The sequence below is a fragment of the Melanerpes formicivorus genome, unplaced genomic scaffold (genome assembly GCF_026170545.1).
Source record: "Melanerpes formicivorus ecotype bairdi unplaced genomic scaffold, bMelFor1.0.p_v2 SCAF_18, whole genome shotgun sequence".
NCBI lineage: Eukaryota > Metazoa > Chordata > Aves > Piciformes > Picidae > Melanerpes > Melanerpes formicivorus.
Genome location: NW_027142370.1, coordinates 1457722 through 1477712, shown reverse-complemented (window position 1 = coordinate 1477712; position 19991 = coordinate 1457722). Strand labels below are relative to the sequence as shown.

The 19991-nt window shown below is 40.7% G+C and overlaps 1 protein-coding gene across 10 annotated transcripts in view; it reads left to right on the top strand.

The window, feature by feature from the left end:
* KCNIP4 (potassium voltage-gated channel interacting protein 4) overlaps nt 1-19956 on the top strand; it is a 287694-nt gene extending 267738 nt beyond the window's left edge. For all 10 annotated transcript variants that reach the window (XM_068149286.1, XM_068149283.1, XM_068149278.1 and 7 more), the window contains 6 exons: nt 12943-13012; nt 14689-14759; nt 16751-16858; nt 18089-18193; nt 18525-18587; nt 18697-19956. In XM_068149286.1, coding sequence (XP_068005387.1) covers nt 12943-13012; nt 14689-14759; nt 16751-16858; nt 18089-18193; nt 18525-18587; nt 18697-18744 — 465 coding nt within the window. In that variant the 3' untranslated portion in view covers nt 18745-19956. The remainder of the gene's footprint in view (nt 1-12942; nt 13013-14688; nt 14760-16750; nt 16859-18088; nt 18194-18524; nt 18588-18696) is intronic.
* Nucleotides 19957-19991: the final 35 nt, after the last annotated feature.

Below are 19991 nucleotides of genomic sequence, written 5' to 3'. Positions count from 1 at the left end.
GCCAACCTGCGTTTACCTTTGAGTGAAAAGTATAAAATCCAGTGTCTAGCAGAGCCCATATTCTTTAGATCAGCTGGACATTTGCACAGCTGCTCTTAACTCCCATTATGAGAATGATTCTCATGTTAACTTCCAAGTCAGGGAATTTATTCAACCCAATCAATTCCAGTGTGAAATATACTTCAAGGACCTTAGGTATGGTGAGTATAGCAGAAGAAATAGAAGCAAATAACTTAGAAGACAGCATGATTCAGTAAACACAGCATGAAACTAGAAGTCTAAAGACTCTAGCCTTTTGGCTCTAAGGCTGGCTTATTAACTGCCACACACCTTTAAAAGCCTTAACTATCACACTAAAAAGCCTTCTGGGTTGCAAGAGACCATTATACTAGTGCTCCAATGCCTGCATGGGCTCTGCATTGACAACTGCCTAATTTAATGTCTCTGGTCTGACAACCAAAACCTTTTAGAGTGTCCTTGGCTATCTGAGAGATTGCTTCTCAGCCTTTGATCAAAGCCTCCTCAAATGCTCCCTGGGAACAAAGTGGGGAGCACCAGTAGGGGGGCTGGTAGTTGTGGGAAACTGAACTTTCCCAGGAACTGGAGATAGCAAAGTTCATCCTTGCAGGAGAGAAAAATGAACACTGAATTCCTCAGCATTAAGAGCGAGATGTGTGTTCTGTGAGCAGTATGTTTGAGTGAGACTGTTACCCCCCAAGGCCAAGCTCCATATCCATCAAGTGGAAATAAGAGTAACCCTATGCCTGAAAATAGCCCTGGTCTGGGAACCACTCTGTATGGTATGTCTAGCAATTATTTATCTGTTCCATCTATGCACCTCTGACACTGTGACCCACCTCACCATGGGCTCACCAAAAGAAATGTGAAGAATATTTTCACAAGTAACCCCCTGGTAGCTGGGCATGGCAGTGCTTGCCTCTGGCACACTGTCTGGCATGCACCATCATAGGTAGCAGAGCAGCAGACCCAAGATTGTGCTTGTGATTGCCAGCACTAAGCACTGGGTGTGGGTGCACGGGAAGGGTATTGCACAGGCTAGTAAAGCTGGATCAACAGGCCAGAAATCTGGGTTCAACAGCTTCTGTATTGTCTTGCTGAATAACCTAGTTCTTCTCACACTCTTTTTTTCACCTCTTTCCTCAGTTTTTAGGTCATAAACTTTTTGTCAGTTCTCTCCATGTCCTAAATACTGAGTCCATGTAAAAATCAGAGCACAGTGCGTGATTTGTTACCGTTAGAAAAACTTTAAAGCAGGTAATGTTTGTTTCCTTCCTCCAAGGAGGGATGAGAGAGAAGAGTGACACAACATAAACCAACTGAGAAGATGCAAAGTCAGATTCAAGTTGACACCAGCAAGTAATGGGAAGTTTGGTTATCAGTTTTTAACTATCTCTTAGATTCACCCACTCTAGATGCTTATAACTTTTAGCTCTTGAATTCATAGGCTAAAAATCCTGCCTCTCTTCAAGTCAATCCCAAAATGTTATTGATTTTAATGGAACAAGCCCAAATGTCATGAAGATTTTTTGACCCTCTTCATGTGTTCTTCTCTATAAGGATGCCTGCTTAAGGCTTCCAAAGCTCTAGATAGAAACTTAACAATTGTATTTTGTTGGGCTGGTTCATCCCCCACCACATCAACTGTGGTGAAAAGAACATCCTCTTCTTTCAGTCTGTCAGACAACTGTCATTTACTGGTAACTGGCCCTACAAACTTCCAGTCCAGTCCCAGAGGAAGATATTCCCATGAGGCAATACCAAAATGTACTCTAATTACAATTTTGTTGCTGGTAGGTAAGCTGCTGCTTGCCCCTGTTGCCCTGTGCTGCAAGAACCTGATCCCTTTTTTTGATTGCTTCAGAATTTTAGTACTTATAAAATGTTTCTGTTATATTGATAAGCCATGAAAAGTGTGCCTCTGGGCCAAGGTATTCCTGCCATTCAGCTGCAACGTGCCAGGGAGGTTTGGAGTTCTCAGTTCAGCAAGGGACCTGAAACTGGAGGTTGCAGATTTTGGTCTGCCAAGGAGAAACAAGCCCTATAAGGAGAGGCTGAGGGAGCTGGGGTTGTTTAGCCTGGAGAGAAGGAGGCTCAGGGGAGACCTTATTGCTCTCTACAACTACCTGAAGGGAGGTTGTAGACAGATGGATGTTGGGCTCTTCTCCCAGGCAGCCAGCACCAGAACAAGAGGACACAGTCTCAAGCTGTGCCAGGGGAGGTTTAGGCTGGATGTTAGGAAGAAGTTCTATAAGAGAAAGTGATTGCCCATTGGAATGGGCTGCCTGGGGAGGTGGTGGACTCACCATCATTGGAGGTGTTCAGGAGGACACTTGATGGGGTGCTTGGTGCCATGGCTTAGTTGTTTAGGTGGTGTTGGATTGGTTGATGGGTTGGATGCGATGATCTTGAAGGTCTTTTCCAATCTGGTCTGGTCTGGTCTATTCTATTCTATTCTATTCTATTCTATTCTATTCTATTCTATTCCTTTCTTCATGTAATCCTTGCTTTCTGCATTTAGAGTTCTTGGGAGCAGAATCTTTTGAGAAATCTCAGGGTACTCAAAGAAGTTTCCTGCTTCATTTCTCAATGAAGAACTAATCATTATCCTAAGATTGAAGCCCATCCCTTCACAAGTAATGTGACTGCCTCAACACTAAACACTCTATTAACAGCCTAGAAGCTTATGCAAAGGAATTAATTGGGTTTTTTTTCTCTTTCTTATCTCTTAAGTAGTACAATTCTCCAGATTTGGGTCTCTCACCATTCCTCAGACTCCATCAAATAACCACAATGAATCTAGTTTAAACAAAAATCAATCCCCTGCACTTGCAGGAGTGTTGAGAATAAATAAGTCAAGCAGCATCTGCTTCACTGAGCAAGAGATGCAGTGCCCTCCCCTGTAATGCAGCCCGAGCTGTGGCAGCCTTATTCTCTTATTCTCTTCTCAGAAGTTATGGAACAGAGACAAATTTTATGTGTCATAAAATTAAGCAGATCTTGCAAGAAGTTTTTATGCTCAGCCATTTGGCCCTCAGTGAATCTCCATAAAGAATGATACAACTGTGAGAAATGAAACCTCTTGCTTTGGCCTACCCTGTATGAGAGAGAACTCTTTTTCAGCTGTGTCTGATTCTCTAGTTATCTTCTTCCTTCCTTCTCTGCTCTCCCTGGGAGCTGCCTTCTGCTGCTGTTTTGTTTCTTTTTTTTCTTGCTGTTCATATTTTCACAGAAATATGATAGCAGATATAAATCATTATTTATTTAGCTTCATTCCACTATTCAGCTCCAACGTTTGACTTATGCTACAAACTTTAAATATGCTGCCAAAAGCCTTGTGTTGAGTGTCCACAGATGAGACAAGGAAAGCCTCAGAGCTTTCTAGGTGATATTTGTATTGTTGACTTTGATTTTGTTTGTTGTGCTAAAGAAAGTTATCAGTTCATATTCCTGACTAAACTTCAAATTCCACTCTGATGCTTTTGTCATGCCTTTTAGTGAACTCTAGAAGCAATGTCTCATTTGTAAGTAGCAACAGTACATCCTTCCCTGTCATATGCAACTGTTTACTCCTCTTTAAAAGAAGCATTTAGATACATGGTCCAAAGAATGAGGGTCATTCTGGCCCTTCCATGATCACCAAAAATAGTAGAGCTCAAGTGGCCAGGCATCTTCTCCATATCTTGGACCCATGCTCTGGGAGCCCTTTGGACAGCAGAATAAGGTACATACAGGTGTGGTGTGCTAGAAAGTTGGATGAGCACAGATGTGACAGTGAGGCTTTGATTAGGTGTCAGTACTTAGTGTCAACATCCTGTTGGCTGAAAAATACACAGCAAATCAGATCAGCCTTTTAGCCAGAATATAGCTTGCCTTTTTTTTTTCTCCCTTTTCCTCACCCCTGACACACTGAGGTTGCTTCTTAAGTACCTTTTGCTAAATTCAGGCTTTCTTATTTTCAGATATGGCTATAAAACCTTAGTAGTCATAATGATCTGCTAAATGTTAGCAGAAGGTCATTAGTACAGTTTCCTCTCCTTAAGGGTACAAGTAGCTTCTAGGGAAAACCAGAGCACCCTCCAAGCTTCTAAATTCTGACTCTCTCAAGTAAGAAAAACAAAATAAAGGCCTCTGTGGTTTTAAAGCAGAGACTTGACCTATAGTCAACAATTGTTGTTAGGAGTGGTGATGTCCTTCATTCTGGTGGTGTGAATCACTTGAGCAGGTCAAATGGAGTGCACCTGAGTGACCAGCACTTGCCAGCAAGGAGCTATTCCCCCTCCTCTCACCCAGAACTTCAGTCAAATTAAAGGGGCTTGATGAAAAAGAGTCACCCAGGAGTGTGTGAGAGGTAGGTCACAGCAGCAGTGCTCTCCTAAGTACATCTTCTCCCGGGAGGCTGAGAAGCTGGTCTTTACTGGAGTGTTTACTATTGCCTGCCTTTCTGGGTACCTGAGGCATGGGTTCTGTTACTTTAAGTTTAATTGTAGCTCCTGCCTCTTTGTGAAGTCAGGATTGTAAAATGCCCTCCTGTAGTGGCAAACAAGGGCACGAACAGCAAGCACCTTTCAGATGCCAGGGACTCTTCCATAAGTTTGGTATGTCAGGCTTTGGGCTGAGCTTTTAAGTTTGGAGCTTTAGTTCTGTTGTTTACTGTTGTTTTACTACCAGTGCTAATAAGAGGAAACTAAAAATTACACTGGTCTGTGGGCATAGCTAAACAAAGAACAGTGCTGATTAGAAGTGTTTCTGGCACCTTGCCTGCTGCACAGTGGAAGCAGCCAAAGTGTTGATTGTTATTTACTGTGTGAAGCCACACATGCTGGATGTGAGCCAGTTCTGTTACTTCTGCTTGTTTGCCTCTGAAACCACTACAGCATGAAGGGGGTGGGAATAGGCTTTTGCTCATTAGCAGGAGGCTCAGCATCTTGTACATCTTCACTGTGCCATTGGGGAGCATTATCATAGCTCTTCTGCAGAAGGCTAAATGGAAGCAAGAAGTTTTGTGTTTTACCTGATGAGACAAGGCTTAAATGAGCTTTCAGATGCATTTCACCAACGGAGGGCAATGGAGAGTGACTCTATCAAGTCCACTGGTTTCCACAGTGTTCTTAGAAGTGTGTACTGTCAGTACTGAGCTAGAAAATGAGGCTACAGCTTCTGTGACAGCAGTGGTAATGCAACATGAGGTGTTGCCTCTGCGGGCCTTCAGCTGACGTCATTTTATTGTACTGGATCAGGGAGGACAGATAGAAAGGAAGGATGTCCCTTTAGACCCAGTAATTAGTGCACTCTGTTTGGGGATGCCTTCTGTGTTCTACGTCCTGCTTTAAAAACTTATTCCTCTGTATGTCTTTCATCCCATGCAGCTTCTGCCATAACTAAGAAAAGCGTTTCTTCACCTCTGTTAGTAGCCCTCAAAGCTCACAAGCATACTCAAGCACACCTGACTGGAACGTGCTCTTTTGTGTTCTGATCTACATTCACTGAAAGCAGTAGCAGGCTCTTTCAGGAAAACAATCTGTCCCTCTTCAAGTTCTTGAATAAAACTAATCTAAGACATAACTTTGGTCAACATATTTCATCATTCAGCACTGTTTGGTTATAGGGTAGCAGGGAGGTTATTCTTTTTAATGCAAAGCAATGGCTGTTTCCATAGGGAAAAGCCTTAAAAACCCTTTTTTGTAGTCCACTGCTGAGAAAACAAAAAACCCCAAGAACTAATTCAGGTAGGAAGTCAAATTAGAAGCTGTCCCTTCTCTGAGAACACAAAAAGTAGAAGTGGTAGTTGAAATAAAAAATAAATAAATAAATTAACCTCCCCCCAGCAGTTTTCAATGTAATTGAACTGAGCACAGGTCATCCATTAGAGAAAATGACTGAAAATCCATCAAGCTCCAAATAGGTCGTTATAAACATTCTTATCTGTAATGTGTGTTGTTGTACATAGTGGGGTTAGCATCCCACGGGGGTAAAGAATATTAATATTGTCCTTAAAATTAAAACTTTCACCAGAGTCATTTCAAGCAGTGTAATAAATAAAAATGCAAAAGCTCCCCAGCACCTTGCACTCTGAGCTCTTACAATTCCTACTTACTGATTATCTTCATGTGTCCTACACGTGTTAATGTGCCGGGACTCTCAGCTCTCCTACAAAGTAGGGAAGGCTTCACTAATGCACTAATTAATCTTCATTTTACTCCAGGAAGCTGTTTTAGAAGGGAAAAAAAAATGGTATTAAATTCTTCCAGCTTTAACTGCATGTTAAGTACACTTTGTCCTATACCCTTTGTGTGTTCTACTTTAAATAGACATAGCATAACTATGGAGCATGAATTATGCTCAAACAACAGCAAAAAGTTCCCTGACTTAGTCCACTGCTGATGTTGCTGGTATGCCTAGATCCATATTAGCTGGAAAGTTTTGTGTTCACCAGTACAACATTAATCATTCATTATTTAACTAAATAAATGCAGGATGTCATTGTAAAATGTTGGAAGAGTTAGCTAAGTATTTAAGTTACTTAAGGGAACATGAAAACTGATCTGAGTAAAGCTTATGTTGCTGAGGTGTTTGAGAAAATTAACTGCTATTCTCTTGACGAGTAAGTGGCATGTAGAAGAAGCCAACCCTGTAACATTAGCTGGTAACCCAGCTGCTAAACCAGTATAGAAGGTTGTAAGACTGAAGAGGGCTCCCCTGTCTAGCAGAAGGAAGGCAGTGGCACCTCCTTATTTCTGCTGAGCATGTCTTTGTTCAGAGATGCTACAAAGCCTTGCTTTTATGGTTTCATCTGTACAAATCATCCCCAGAGCAAACTCTTCCTCTGAGCCAGTTTGGTGGCCACTGCTGATGATCAGGCATCCAATGCTTGTGTGTTCTAAACTTTCTCTTGCCCATCACTTGCACTTCAGCCTGTCTCTGCTCATCCTCCCATCTTGACACATCTCTTGGTAGTTACCAGCAGCTCCTTCAGCAGCTTTGCAGTGGAAGACAGGTAAGATCTGGACACATTCTATTATATAAGCCTGGCCAGACCTCAAAGTGATAGTGTAAAGATAGAATAAACCCAATTTTCATTCTTTGTGAGCAGTTTGAGACACTGACTTGCCAGTCATCCTCCCAGTCCATTGAAAAACTGCCTTTTATAGTAGTCAAACAGCAAAGCTTGAGGGACACAGACAGGAAAATAATATAATTGCCTGATCAAAAGAGCCAAAGCAGGTATCTCTTCTGTACTCATTGCAACTCTCTCATATATGCACTGATTTCCTGAAAACTTCCTCAAAGCTCCCAGCTGACATGTTGGGCTGTTCAAGGAGAAATCTATACAAAGGGAATTAAATGCTTCTGTCATTCGTCTAGTTTCAAAAAGAGGTGTTAAGAGCAGGAGCCCAAATGCTGACAATGCAGCAGTCCGTGAGAGGCCAGTTCAAAGAAGCTGGTCAGAGAGATGAAAGTCTCTAACAGATTACAGGCATGGGGTCTTCTCTTTTATTTTGTAGGAGAAGCAACCCCATGAAATTTTCCCAACATCTGATGGACAATGCCTTGCTTATAGCTCAATCGCTGCGATTTCATTGCCCTCTTGGAGGGATCTAACCATGCCAGGAAATCATGAGCTCTCCTCTCCCCGGGTCTTCTGTTATTTCTTCTTCTACCATTGTTTAGAACAAAAGAAATAAAAGAGCATAAGTACATTTTTTTACTGTGATTTAAAAAAACCCTATATTAATGATTAAGGAACAAGATCTTTTGAGGTCTCCAACTATTCCCAGGTTAGCTTCCCTGCTCTCATTTTCACGTGCTTTGTTCAGCCCTGTTTCAAACATTTCAAGAGAGAGGGTTTCTCTGAATTAGCTTTTTGAGGCTGCTTCACAGGCTAGTGCACGGCATCTCTTTTAAGCATCTCTTTTGAGATATTTTTCAGACTGCATTTTATTTTCCTTTCATGACATCAAAACCTTCTTTCCCCCAGAAACCTCATTTTGTTTGGATCATCTACTTTGAAGTCTGGCTAAAATTATTTCACTTTTATTTGCTGCTGCAGGTTTTTTCCCCCTCTGCTTTTAGTGTTTCTCCTACTTTGGCCAATAATGTGATCTGGACTCCAGCAATGCCATCCAGCCCCTTTTCACACAGATCCCTCCTGATATGTGCTCTGCTTTTTTTTTGGCCCCCCCCCCCCCCCTTTTTTTAACTGGGAAAAAACCCAAAACAACAAAACCCAAACAATACCACAAGTGAACCCTCTATTCTAAGAGTACTTTCAGCACACAAAGGTAATCACACTAGTGCTCACTCAGCTTCAAAATAAATAGGCAATGAACTCTATTTCTGAGCAATTTATGAAGGATGGCTGGATTTATATTTACTACAGAGAAATGAGTTACAAGGTAGAAAATTGATTTGTCTAACTTGCAGTAAATTGCAAGCATTTATTCTCAGCATAGAGCTCAAAGGTTGGTCAGACTTGAACTTAGCAGCTAGTGGTGCCTGTGGGCACCCAGGCATAAGACCACGGCAGTTGCTGGTACCTTCCATTTCGTGCACACACACAAAGCTGTCCAGGACTCCCTTTGTCCCCAGTGGCCTTTGAGACCCACACTCAGTGTGTCCCTTCCTCCCTAGGTTCCTGCTTACCTTGATGCCTCTGTGCTCCCCTGGGCTAGTGGAGCTAAGCCTTTGATGGGCTTCGGGCTTCTGGGATGCCCTGGGAGCATTTGAGTATTGGGCTCCTCAGCCTCCAATCTCTCTGTGCTGCTCTGGGGGTGTGCAGACAAGCTCTTGCCACACAACCTAATGAAATCCAGCACATGGCCACAAGCAGTATGCTTATAAAAGATAAACAGTTTTATTAGGTATAAATAAAATATAAACAAGTTTAGAAGTGTATTAACTTGTGGGTTTGTTTTCTGCTCTGCTGGAAGTACATTCAGTGGTCTGCAGACATGACTAAATCATTTTATAATGTGTCAGCTGGATATTATTTGAATTTCAAAGCTATAAGGCATAGGAAAACTGTAAGAAGTCAATTCCTGCTCTAGAGGAATAAGGTGCAGCAGTCTTTGAATTCTCTTCTTTCTATGTCTGCATGCTGAGATTTCAGACAAGTTTGGTGTATGAACTTCTCCTAATGTGCAAGTCCCCATCAGGACATTGTCCACTCTTTGTAATGAAATAAAACCCCTAGTTAATCTAGAGCTTCTTTTCGTCAATGGCACAAGTACTTGCTGTACATCATCTGCGAATGGTTTTCTTTAATGTCCAAGTAGGTCATTTTTCAGTATTGCTTCTGCCTGCCAAATTAAGATCACTGCTTTCTCGTGGTCCACAAGCACTGCAGTTGCTGAAGGAGCACTGGGTTTTTCTCTTTGCCAGGAGAATTTACCATATCAATGTAACATGATGCTGTTAGTAACACCTCACTCAAGCTGGCAATCCTGAACTGTACCTACTCTTTTTCCAGGAAAGGATTCTCTCCCTACATCCTTTTTCTGGTTTATGCCACAGAAACAACATGGGCAAAATCTGGCACAAAGTGAGAATGCAGAAGGATATTAAGTAATAGCTTATTTCATGGTTTTCACAGTATTTACCATTGCTTAAAAGTGAGCTGGGATTTCAGATCAGTCTGACTGGAAATTTGCATCTATCTGATGTCTTTTTGGTTTGATCTTAGACTGCTATGTCTGACAAATGAGGTAATATTTGGTGAGAGCGTGATTAAAACTTAGCTGTGAAAGAGCTTCAGAAAGGGAAGAAAAGATTAAGATCTGGAAAAGATTTTTAGATGTGAGGATTCAAAGCAAGGGGGTGACAGACCTGTTCTTTCAAGAGCTATGAGACAGACTACATGAAATAGTAGTTACCTTATTAGCCTATTGCAAAGGTGAAGAGAAAAGGAACAGGAGTAAGGCAGCAGATAGAGGCACTGAGAATAGGCTCTGGGAAGAGCTCTTTCTGCAGACTGTAGTGCAATGCAGAAAGGACCAGGAACAAAATTCCTCCTTTGGCAGGACCAAACAGCTCTGGAGAAACCCAATGGATTGGGAAGTCTGAGCAGAAGACCCAGGGCTGCTGTGTGTTGATGCCAGCTGGGGATATTATGTTAAGCAGCAGGCACTCAAAGGAGACATTTGATGTGAGCTGCTGTGGATTTGTAGCTGTGGGAAGGAAAGTTATAAGCCTCAGAAACCTTGACACTGAAACTGCCTTTGCCATGGCATCATTGCTCTTCGGCTTTTTTGCCACTTCCAGGTTTTGTTTTTGTTTTGCAACTTTAAACTTCCTGCAATATAATTTTTACCACTCCTTCTCAGCCAATTCTGTCATCTAAACATGAGAGATTATATGTTTGTAATGGCCCAGCAGCTTACTGATAGCAGGAGCTGGAGTGGGGGTTTAAGTTGGGGATTTTTGGGTAGTATTAGTTTTAAGGTATATGCATGCTGTTTCAAAATGAAATGCATGTTCTTCCATGAAGCTTTGTGTGTATGGAAAATCTGAACTTCAGGCAGAATAGAGGTGAATGCTAGAAGAGACAATATTATCAGGTAGAAACAACTAAGTTAGTGGACATGAACATGTACCTAAAATGAAGAAAACCTGCCAGCAGATAAAGCAAGGAATAGAACCTATAATGCTAAAGCCTCTAATTAAAATACATTTTAAACTGTCAAAGCTCCTAAGACAGTTTTATCCATCATACAACATTCCTTGTTATGCAGACAAAAGTGAGCTCTGAGTTTGTCTCCTGCATTCCCTTTCTTACATTTCACCATTTCTCCTATTTTTGTGTGTGTGCCCTTTTGGAGTTTGCCTCTTGTCCAAAAGGAGTGTTGATTAGGTAGTAAAGAGAAACCCACCTGTTGCAGCATTCTGAGAAATGAGAAGAGACAGCTGAAGCTTGTAAATAATTTACAGGCTTTGGAGTGGTTCATATGACCATGTACTGGAAGGGTGATTTCCCAGAAGGAAAGCTGGGAGCACAAGAGATCATCAAAAGGCAGAAACCTAATTTTTATTCCCTGTCTCTCCTTTCTGTTGGTTTGTATTCTTTTTCTCTTTAAAGGAGGGAGCACTGGACTCAGGAAAAAAAAAAGTTCTAAATCAATTTTTGCTCCTTTTTATTCTCCAGAAGGAAAATAGAATACACCATTAATGCAATTTTAAAAGCCTGTCAAACAGAAATTTTCTGTAACAAAATAAATGATACCCAGCTGGAGGAAAAAGAATACAGGAAAAGGTTTAAATAAAGCTCACTTTTTTCTTTCAAACTATTTAATTCTTTTCCTCTCTTTTATAAAAGTTTAAGTAAAGGTTAGAAAGACTTTTTTAATTATAGTATTAATTATAGTTGGTACAATGGAAGAAGTCAGCAGTAACTTGATATAAAGCCACGAGGCATACTTAACAATGACAATGTTAAATCTCTTCCACTGAACTAGAGAACTCTCCTGATAAACACACGACAGCCAGATTCATGAGGCAAGAAAAGAACACTCTTGGAGGTAAATGCTGTTGACTACACATACATTTAGGGATGCTGGATTCATTTCACCGTTCTTCCCATTCCCCAAAGGCTGTGGTTTGCAAGGCAGGATGACCCAGCAGTCAGCATAGATCTTGTCTCACAGAGACCTGTGCTCTAATTCTGTCTCCTCATCGGCAACAGCCTCTGTGACCAGGAACAAGTCATTTTTTACTTCTGTCTCTGTGACCTCTGTTTGTCTGTTCTGGCCAAACAGAATTGTTTTGTACTATGTGTTTGCACATGCTTAGTGATGGTGAGGAGCTCATTTTGGCTGAGGATAAGTGACATAAATCAAAATAGCCCTAGGTGTAGAGTTCTGACATGAGTTTCACAGGTGGTACATTCATCTCTCAATTAGCAAGATTGCAGTATTTGTTTCTTGGCTGAAGCTGTCAGAACTATGAATATCTCAGAGTTGCTTATTTGATCTAGTAGCATTTATTCTCACAGGCAAAGCTGTTACTATACTGATAAAAGATGTTACACTGTTCTTTATCTTCATTTGAAGCTATTTTCTTTCCCCAAGTTATGATTAGGAGCATGTGAGTTTGAGCCATCAGTCCAAATAGCATAGCAATAGACAAAAATATATGTATGAACTTTAACTCTTCATTTGTCTTCTCTTATTTAGCTTTGTTTCTAGAAATATTTTCCTTCTACAGAGCTTGCCAGGGTTTTTTTACTCTCTCTGTTAAAGGAGGAATTAAGACAAGAATGAACTCAGTTCACTGTCCAAAGGTAGCTGCTAAGTGTGGCAAATTCAGGACAAGAGGTCAGCTGTCAGATCTTTGACGTTTGTGTGGGAGTTAGTAAGCAATGCAGTACCCCTGCTGCTTGCCCTACCTCTTCACAGAAGTGGTTTTTGTAAAGTCACCATTCTAATCCTCTTTTTTCCTCTCCCTCACTTCCTTTCATTTTCTTTGTAATCACTCTGCTCTCACACTTTCTGCTTATTCTTTCTTGCATATTTCAGTTTGTGTGAAAGAGATGTAAAGAGCCAGAAGGATCTGCAGGTTTTGAATAAGATCTTCTACAACCATGTTGGTTTCCATAGCATGCAAATACTGCTTTCAGCTGCGGGACTCACCACCCGTGGCCTGCAGGAGCACTGACAGCTCCATACACTGCAGCAGCGTGGTTGCTGCTTATGTCTGGCACTCGGGTCTCAAAGTTGAAATTGAAATTTGTGGCACAAAAGAATGTTTTGTCCCATGGGAACTCTTTGGGAAGACACTTAGAGCTGATGCTTCATGCATTAATATTTGGTTGAAAGTGCAAATTCAGACATATTAACCCCTCAGAATCACAGACATGCTCTTTATGGCCGCTTGAACATATGAGCTGCCTGGGTCAGATGGGATGGGTTTAATTTCTTGTCTTCTTTTCAGGAATGTCCCAGTGGTGTTGTCAATGAAGAAACCTTCAAAGAGATTTACTCTCAGTTCTTTCCCCAGGGAGGTGAGTACCTGGCAGATATACCTAGTACTGCAGTTATGTTCCTTACTTCCCAGGTCAAATTACAAGATTGCAGTCTCAAGCTCTGCCTGAACTCATGGTGTACTTCCTCCATGGCTGGGCTCATTTTAAAGTATCTAGCTCTGAATGAAATGCAGTGATAGCTACCAGAAGTCAGTCTTGTATTATGGAGTTATTAGCTGTGTTTGGGCACCTTTGAAAGCCAGGTTTCTCTGAGTAGGTTGTTTCTTTTTAAACTGTCTGCATAGTTTTCCCCATTCTGTTTTATTCCACAAAACCTTTCACAGCAGGAATGAAAACTGTAGGAGGCACTACAGGCAAAGCTCCCTTGATTTCTGTAGGGCTTTCTCTACTTAGAGGGAATTTGTTGTTAACCTTAAGTTCAATTAATGAGTTTCCAGGGGTTTTATTAATTTCTTTATCTTCATTAGCTTTTAGTGCAATGAATGTAACACACAAATGTATGACCTTTTTTTTGCCTTGAACCTCAGATTTTAGTTTGATCTGAATTGTTTTCCTCTTTTTTTCCTCCCTCTTGCTTTTACCGTTCAGTCCTCCCTCTTCATATTTGCCTACAACTCTTCAATCCTGCCTCTTCATCTTCTCCCACAGCTCTTGAGATCTGCGCGTTTCCTTGGGACTGTTCATAGCCTTTTCTTTTCACTTCTGTTAAAACCAAACCAAACCAAACCCAATAAACCCACAACAAACAAAACCCCACAAATAATTGATAGGAACAAAATGTCTCTCAATTAGTTTTATTTTGAATAAAGGCCTAGAAGGTAAAGAGCAGCATTCAGTGTGGATTACCACTGCTGAAACCCTTAACAAGCAGGCACACCCAACGGGGCAGGACACAAAGCTACAAGAGCTGACCTGCCTACTGATTATTTCTGTATCTAAACTTTTAAAGCAGTTTCAGATATTATATTTTTTTGGCTAGTGAAAATAATTCTCCCTATGTGATTTGCTACATCTTTCCTCTTGTTACACTCTGAACTGTGTATGGGTGAAGAGAGAGCACACCTTATTGACCACTTCAGTTAGTCATGGCCAGTTCTCCCAAGGTTTTTAAGCACATCATGTGATGCTATGAAATAAGCAGCAAGCCAGCTTTCAGAATTTGACCTCACCTGTGGGTAAGCATGAGCTGAGTGCAGCAGGAGCTCAACTTCAACCTGGATAACAGGCCTGGCTTCAGAGGAGGCAGGGTAGTCCAGATGCACAGATGGTGGTGTCTGCTTCCCCCATTTAAAGGGAATGAATGAACACATTTTTCTTCTTTAACATATGAAATGGATGCCCTGTCACAGTCATTTAGCTGATAAAGTAGCAATTCCATTAGCACAGATTGTTTCAGATTACAATGCCATGACTTCTCTGCTATTCATTCACACGTCAGTGACTAGCAGAAATGGGAATGAAAATGAGTGAAGATCTCTAGACCAGAATTTCATGTTTTCTGTTTCTAACAGTGTGACTACCCACATCCCTGCACTCACAGTCGAGCCCTCCTGCCTGCCACAAACAGAAGTTGCAGCTGAACTGAAAATTTAGGCTTGCTATCAAATTTTGTTATCAAAGCATATTTTTGGACCTGTTTTTTCATGAAGTACGACGTGCTCACTGTGAACTGTTTTTGCTGTTTTAAACTGCAGATTCCACAACTTATGCACATTTTCTGTTCAATGCATTTGACACTGATCACAATGGATCTGTAAGTTTTGAGGTAAGTGATGCTGTTGCTTTTTTGTTTTCTCTGCAACTGAGTATTTTGCCATTCCTTGTAATTAAGTCCAGTTAGCTTATGTGACTGCAGTTTTCCAAGCTGTTTAAAGATGTCAACAGAAGTCGTTATCACTGCTTTAGAGTTGAGTGTCCCCAGATGCTGACTCACATCGTGCTAGGCAGTATCTTCATAAATCTGTTCATTAAAAAGGCAATCCAATCCATGTGCAAGTTACATAAACCCATCCTTATTTTCCTCCCTGCCTCTGCAAAGTGTTATGGGGATGACTCAGCCAAAACAGGATTGCTCACACACTCTGTTAGTTTCAGAAGGCTCTGCAAATAAAAGGCTTTAAAGCAATTGTATTTAAAGGCACGAGAGTTTGAAATGATGCTGCTGCCAAACTGTGAAAATAAATGCAGAGTTCTGAAATATAATAAAAGCTATTGGAGACCTTTGCAGAGGGCTTCAGGAAAAGCTACATCAAGGGTGTAAAACAACACACTGAAGATTGGGAGACATGGTTCTGAATGAAAAAGGTTAATTGCTAATGCTGTAATGTGATCAAATCTGTTCCAAATTTCTTGAACATTTTAATACTTAACAGTACATTGTTAAAGAGCTGCTTGGAGATGTAACCCTGTGACCTTCAATTAGTCACTGAGATGTAGACAAGACAAGTTGAGCAAAGCCTTTTCAAGATTCATGTATGCACATGCCTCAAAGGGCACATACACTAATAAGACAGAGACTGGTAACAGAGTAAGAAAACCCAGAGCGTGCCATTTGAGAGGCTAAAAATACTGAAGCTGTCAAAAGAGAGGTCTGTGCTTATTTAGACCATCTGAGGCCATGAATCTGTGCATGCCTCGCTCTGCTGGGGGTGCTGTGGCGTATCAGACCTTTGTAATTTGTGTCTAACCTCAGTTCAGCCTCTCCCTGCGTTCCTGTTTTAAGGGAATGCATGTACTTTGCTGCTGCTGCTAAGACATTTTTCAGCTTTCATTGTCTCTGCTTTAATGTTACTCTAAGCTTCCCTGTACATCTTTGTCAATGATGTAGAAATGCACATTTAAATATAAGCTTTAGCTACATTCTGCTCAGCCTATTGTGGAGATAATTTCACAGATTTATGGGTTTGCTTGCTTATCAAATAGAAAAATGACATGGAATGGGGAGGCAGTTAGGAAAAGCCATTATTTAAACAAAGTTAACTTGCTAAGGAGCCAGGTGATAACACATCCCACTGGATATTATCTCCAATCTGGAAAGATGTATTTATTACTTTTGAAACAAATACCTGTAATCAAATACTAGGTATAAATAATCTCAAAAGTCTTCTGATTTATGCTAGTGGAGCAGCTCTGCAGCAACAGGGAATTGGTGGGTCCCACATGCCTTAGGCAGAAGTATTATTCCCCATCATATTTCCAATAAAAGGTTTAAGTACTGAGGCGTAGTGTAGCATGCAGTTTCAAATGTTGACTGCAGCAGATAGATCTCAGAGGTCTGAGAGCCACACATATACCACTTCCAACAAGGTACCGAATTAACAAGAAATTAATGTTCCTTAGTAGAATGTTCTCCTGAAATTGGTCTCCTGTGCTTGGATTAATCTAACTCCCACTTAAGCTTTTTTTTCTTTCCTTTGGACCATTAACCCATGGGGATTGCTTTTGCCTGCTATTAAGTTCAACAGAAACTGCTTATGTGAGGCATTTCAGAGAATAAATCCAGTAACTGAAAATTATGGCTTATTTTACAGAAAATTGCTCCATTTACTTATTAATTATGAGTGTAGCAAACAGTGCCTAAATTGCTGTTTATTTAAATAATTAACCATCTTTATCACTTACTCTGAAGCAAAAGACTTGGAAATAGCACATCATTCCAGACTTCCCTGCTTCTGATGAATCCATTACTCTGGATTTCTGGGTGTTTGTGAAAAAACTGCTCGCTTCCAAACTGACCAAGACCTTCTGTCCATTCAGGATTTTGTTATGGGGCTCTCCATCTTACTGCGAGGGACAGTGCAGGAGAAACTGAACTGGGCTTTCAATTTGTATGATATAAATAAGGATGGATATATAACTAAAGAGGTAAGCTCTGCTTTTTACAGTAACCCCAGGATCAAAGCTAAGTGTTGTGCAGCTAAGATCCACTTTCAAAGAAAGGCTTCATTGCCATATTAGATATTTTAACACAAAAGCACATGTTACAAAACAAGACATGCTAAAAGTAAAGTGCAGTACAGGAATTTCCACCTCAACATGAGGAAAACTTCACTGTAAAGGTCACAGAGCACTGGAACAGACTCCCCAGAGGTGTTGTGGAGTCTCCTTCTCTGGAGCCTATGCAGCCCTGTCTGGATGTGTTCCTGTGTGACCCGCTCTAGATTCTGTGGTCCTGCTCTGGCAGGGGGGTTGGACTCACAGATCTCCAGAGGTCCCTAACAGCCTGTGACCCTGTGTGATTCTGTGTAATTTTCTCATTTTAAAGGCATATGTAAAAAGTGAAAAGGGGAAATCTTCACAGAAATGGTAAAAGGTCAGAATTCCTCAGGCTCAGAAATGTTTGCCTTAGCCACAGGCCTGTGTATTTGCACATGCAGTCACTAAAGTGCAGTAGTTCAGTAGGATATTTGGAGAGAAAAAGGAGTGAGTATGTGGGCCACCATTGTTACTCAGTTTATGAATCCACTTGTAAAAAGTTTTACTTGAAACAGAATTTGTATAAAAAGCTTCCTGTGTGTTTCAGTCTGCAAAGATTCCAACACCTACTTTAGTGACAAGGGGACCACATGAGTGTTTTCTTAAAAGCAGATGTGTTTTCCAAAGCTGGGTCTTTATGTAAGTAGTTCTATATTACACTTAGAACTTTGCACTGTTAGAAAAAGACTTCACAATCATTACAGGAGGGTGATAGATATAGAATCTGATTATTTATTTGTTAACTATTCTTACAGTTTTTGCTCTATTAACAAAATTCAAAGCCCCTAAAGATCATCTAGCTCCAACATCCCTGCTAGAGACAGGGACACCTTCCACTAGACTCAAAGCCCCATCCACCAATTTGCACATATTCAGTCATTTAAAATTCAAATCATTCATATGCTTCTATTCAACAGCTTTGTCTGCAAAGCTGAGCTCCCCTGCTGGAATTTCTGGAAGCACAGAACCTTCTTGAAGCTGTCCACTCACAGTGTAGCAGACATGATCTCAAAATACTATTCTAGAATGTAAATCCTAATCCTCACTCCTGTGCCCCAAATTAAAGCAATGCCTACAGCACACTCTACATCACAGAGATGTGGCTTTTTTTCTCCTCAGGAAATGCTTGATATCATGAAAGCAATATATGATATGATGGGGAAATGCACCTATCCTGTTCTCAAGGAGGATGCACCTCGACAACATGTGGAAACATTTTTCCAGGTGGGTTGGGTAACATAGGAGCCAAGAAAATCACTCTCTTAGGAGGTATGGAAACGTTTTCATTCTTGTAACAGTTTTGCATATCCTACCAATTTTGTAATCCTTTTTCTTCTGTGTGGTTCTATCCTAATTTTCTCAGATCTAATCATTACACCTTCCTGTTTCAGCAGTAAGCTTCTCAAGCTTGTGCTGTTGTATCACTTGCTACGCCTTTACAGCATTTTGGCCTCGGTGTTTGTAGGCTGATATATAATTGAAATGAACTTGGTGTACATGACAGGACTTGTTGTACATAGGAGGATAAACATACATTCTTCTTCTTCCTGAACAGAAAATGGACAAAAACAAAGATGGAGTAGTCACCATAGATGAATTCATTGAGAGCTGCCAGAAAGTAAGCACTCAGTGATAAGTACTGGAGCTGTGTGTCTTGGCTGATGCTATTGGCCAGCCACACATCTGATGCTGCATGATTTTGAGGTTTGTTTTTACTTTTTTTGCAGGATGAGAACATAATGAGATCCATGCAGCTCTTTGAAAATGTGATTTAATGAAGGCATTAGGTCTACAACTAATGGACAAATATGAGCTCTTCTGCAACATTATCTAAGAGATGGATTTCCCCCTTTATCATAAATAAAATTACTCAGCTTTACACTGAGACATGTATTATGCAAAGAGATTTTTTATTCTAAACTCTTCCCAACAGAACCCCCTTTCTAAATGATGCAATTCAGCACTTCAACAGTGGTTACTTAGCTACCAAGATTGTTCTGAAGAGAGGTTTTTACTCCAGACTCAAAATAAACCCTGACATTATGCAGCTGTATTATCATTCCGACTTCTAGATCAAACAGATAATTTCACAAGGAGATTAAATAAATACTCTTATGTTTTGCTACTCATTGGTACTGGATTAAGCTCCAGGTGTTTGTTTCTTAAATCTTAGCTTCTAATTTCTACAGAGGCATTACCAAATATTTTCTTTTCATGTTGCAGTCCTCGTTTTTTGAATGATACTTCGAGTTAAAGTGCTCTAATCAATGTGCAATGCACATCTTGCTGCAATTGCCTTTTACCGTTGCTCTTCTCTTAAAAGAAACCCCCAAACCTAACTTAAATAGACAACTGGAAAGGAAGAATGTATAGAACAGAAAAAAGAAATTGCTTATGGGTAGGTTTGCTCCCTAGCAAATATGAGCAAGCTTCTATCGACCACACTTACCTAGTAAGTCTGCATTTCAATTATTGTGACTTGAACACCAGGAGTCCTACATCCTGTGTTTCTAATTCTTCCTGGAGGTGTCTGCAAAGTTAAGGATCTTCTGAGTTTTTCATGAAGAAACCTTGTCTGGATCCTAACACTTTCTGCCTTTGATGAAGAAAAAGGCATGAACTTTGGAAGCTTCCATTCCACTCCCGTGCTCAGAGAGACTCTAGTACGTAGTAACACCTACTAATACTGACTGCTAGGCAGGCTAACATCTCTTGCAGCTTTTTGTAGTATCTTTAATGATGAGACAGAGTCAGAAAAAAAATAATGGGAAACTTCAGCTATCTAATGCCATCTATGTGTGATAAATGCATTTCATTTGTTAGGAGCATTTCTTCATTAAGATTGGAGCTACCTGAATTCTGAACCTAGAGAGGTTTTCCTAAAGACAAAAGAGAATGTACCTAAAATCTAACACTGGCCCCTCCCACGTGCCCATGGAATTTCTAAGATCCATTGTCCACAGAGTCGATGCCAATACTCCAAAACATCTGAAATGCTACCAGAGATAGGCAATCTTCAGTG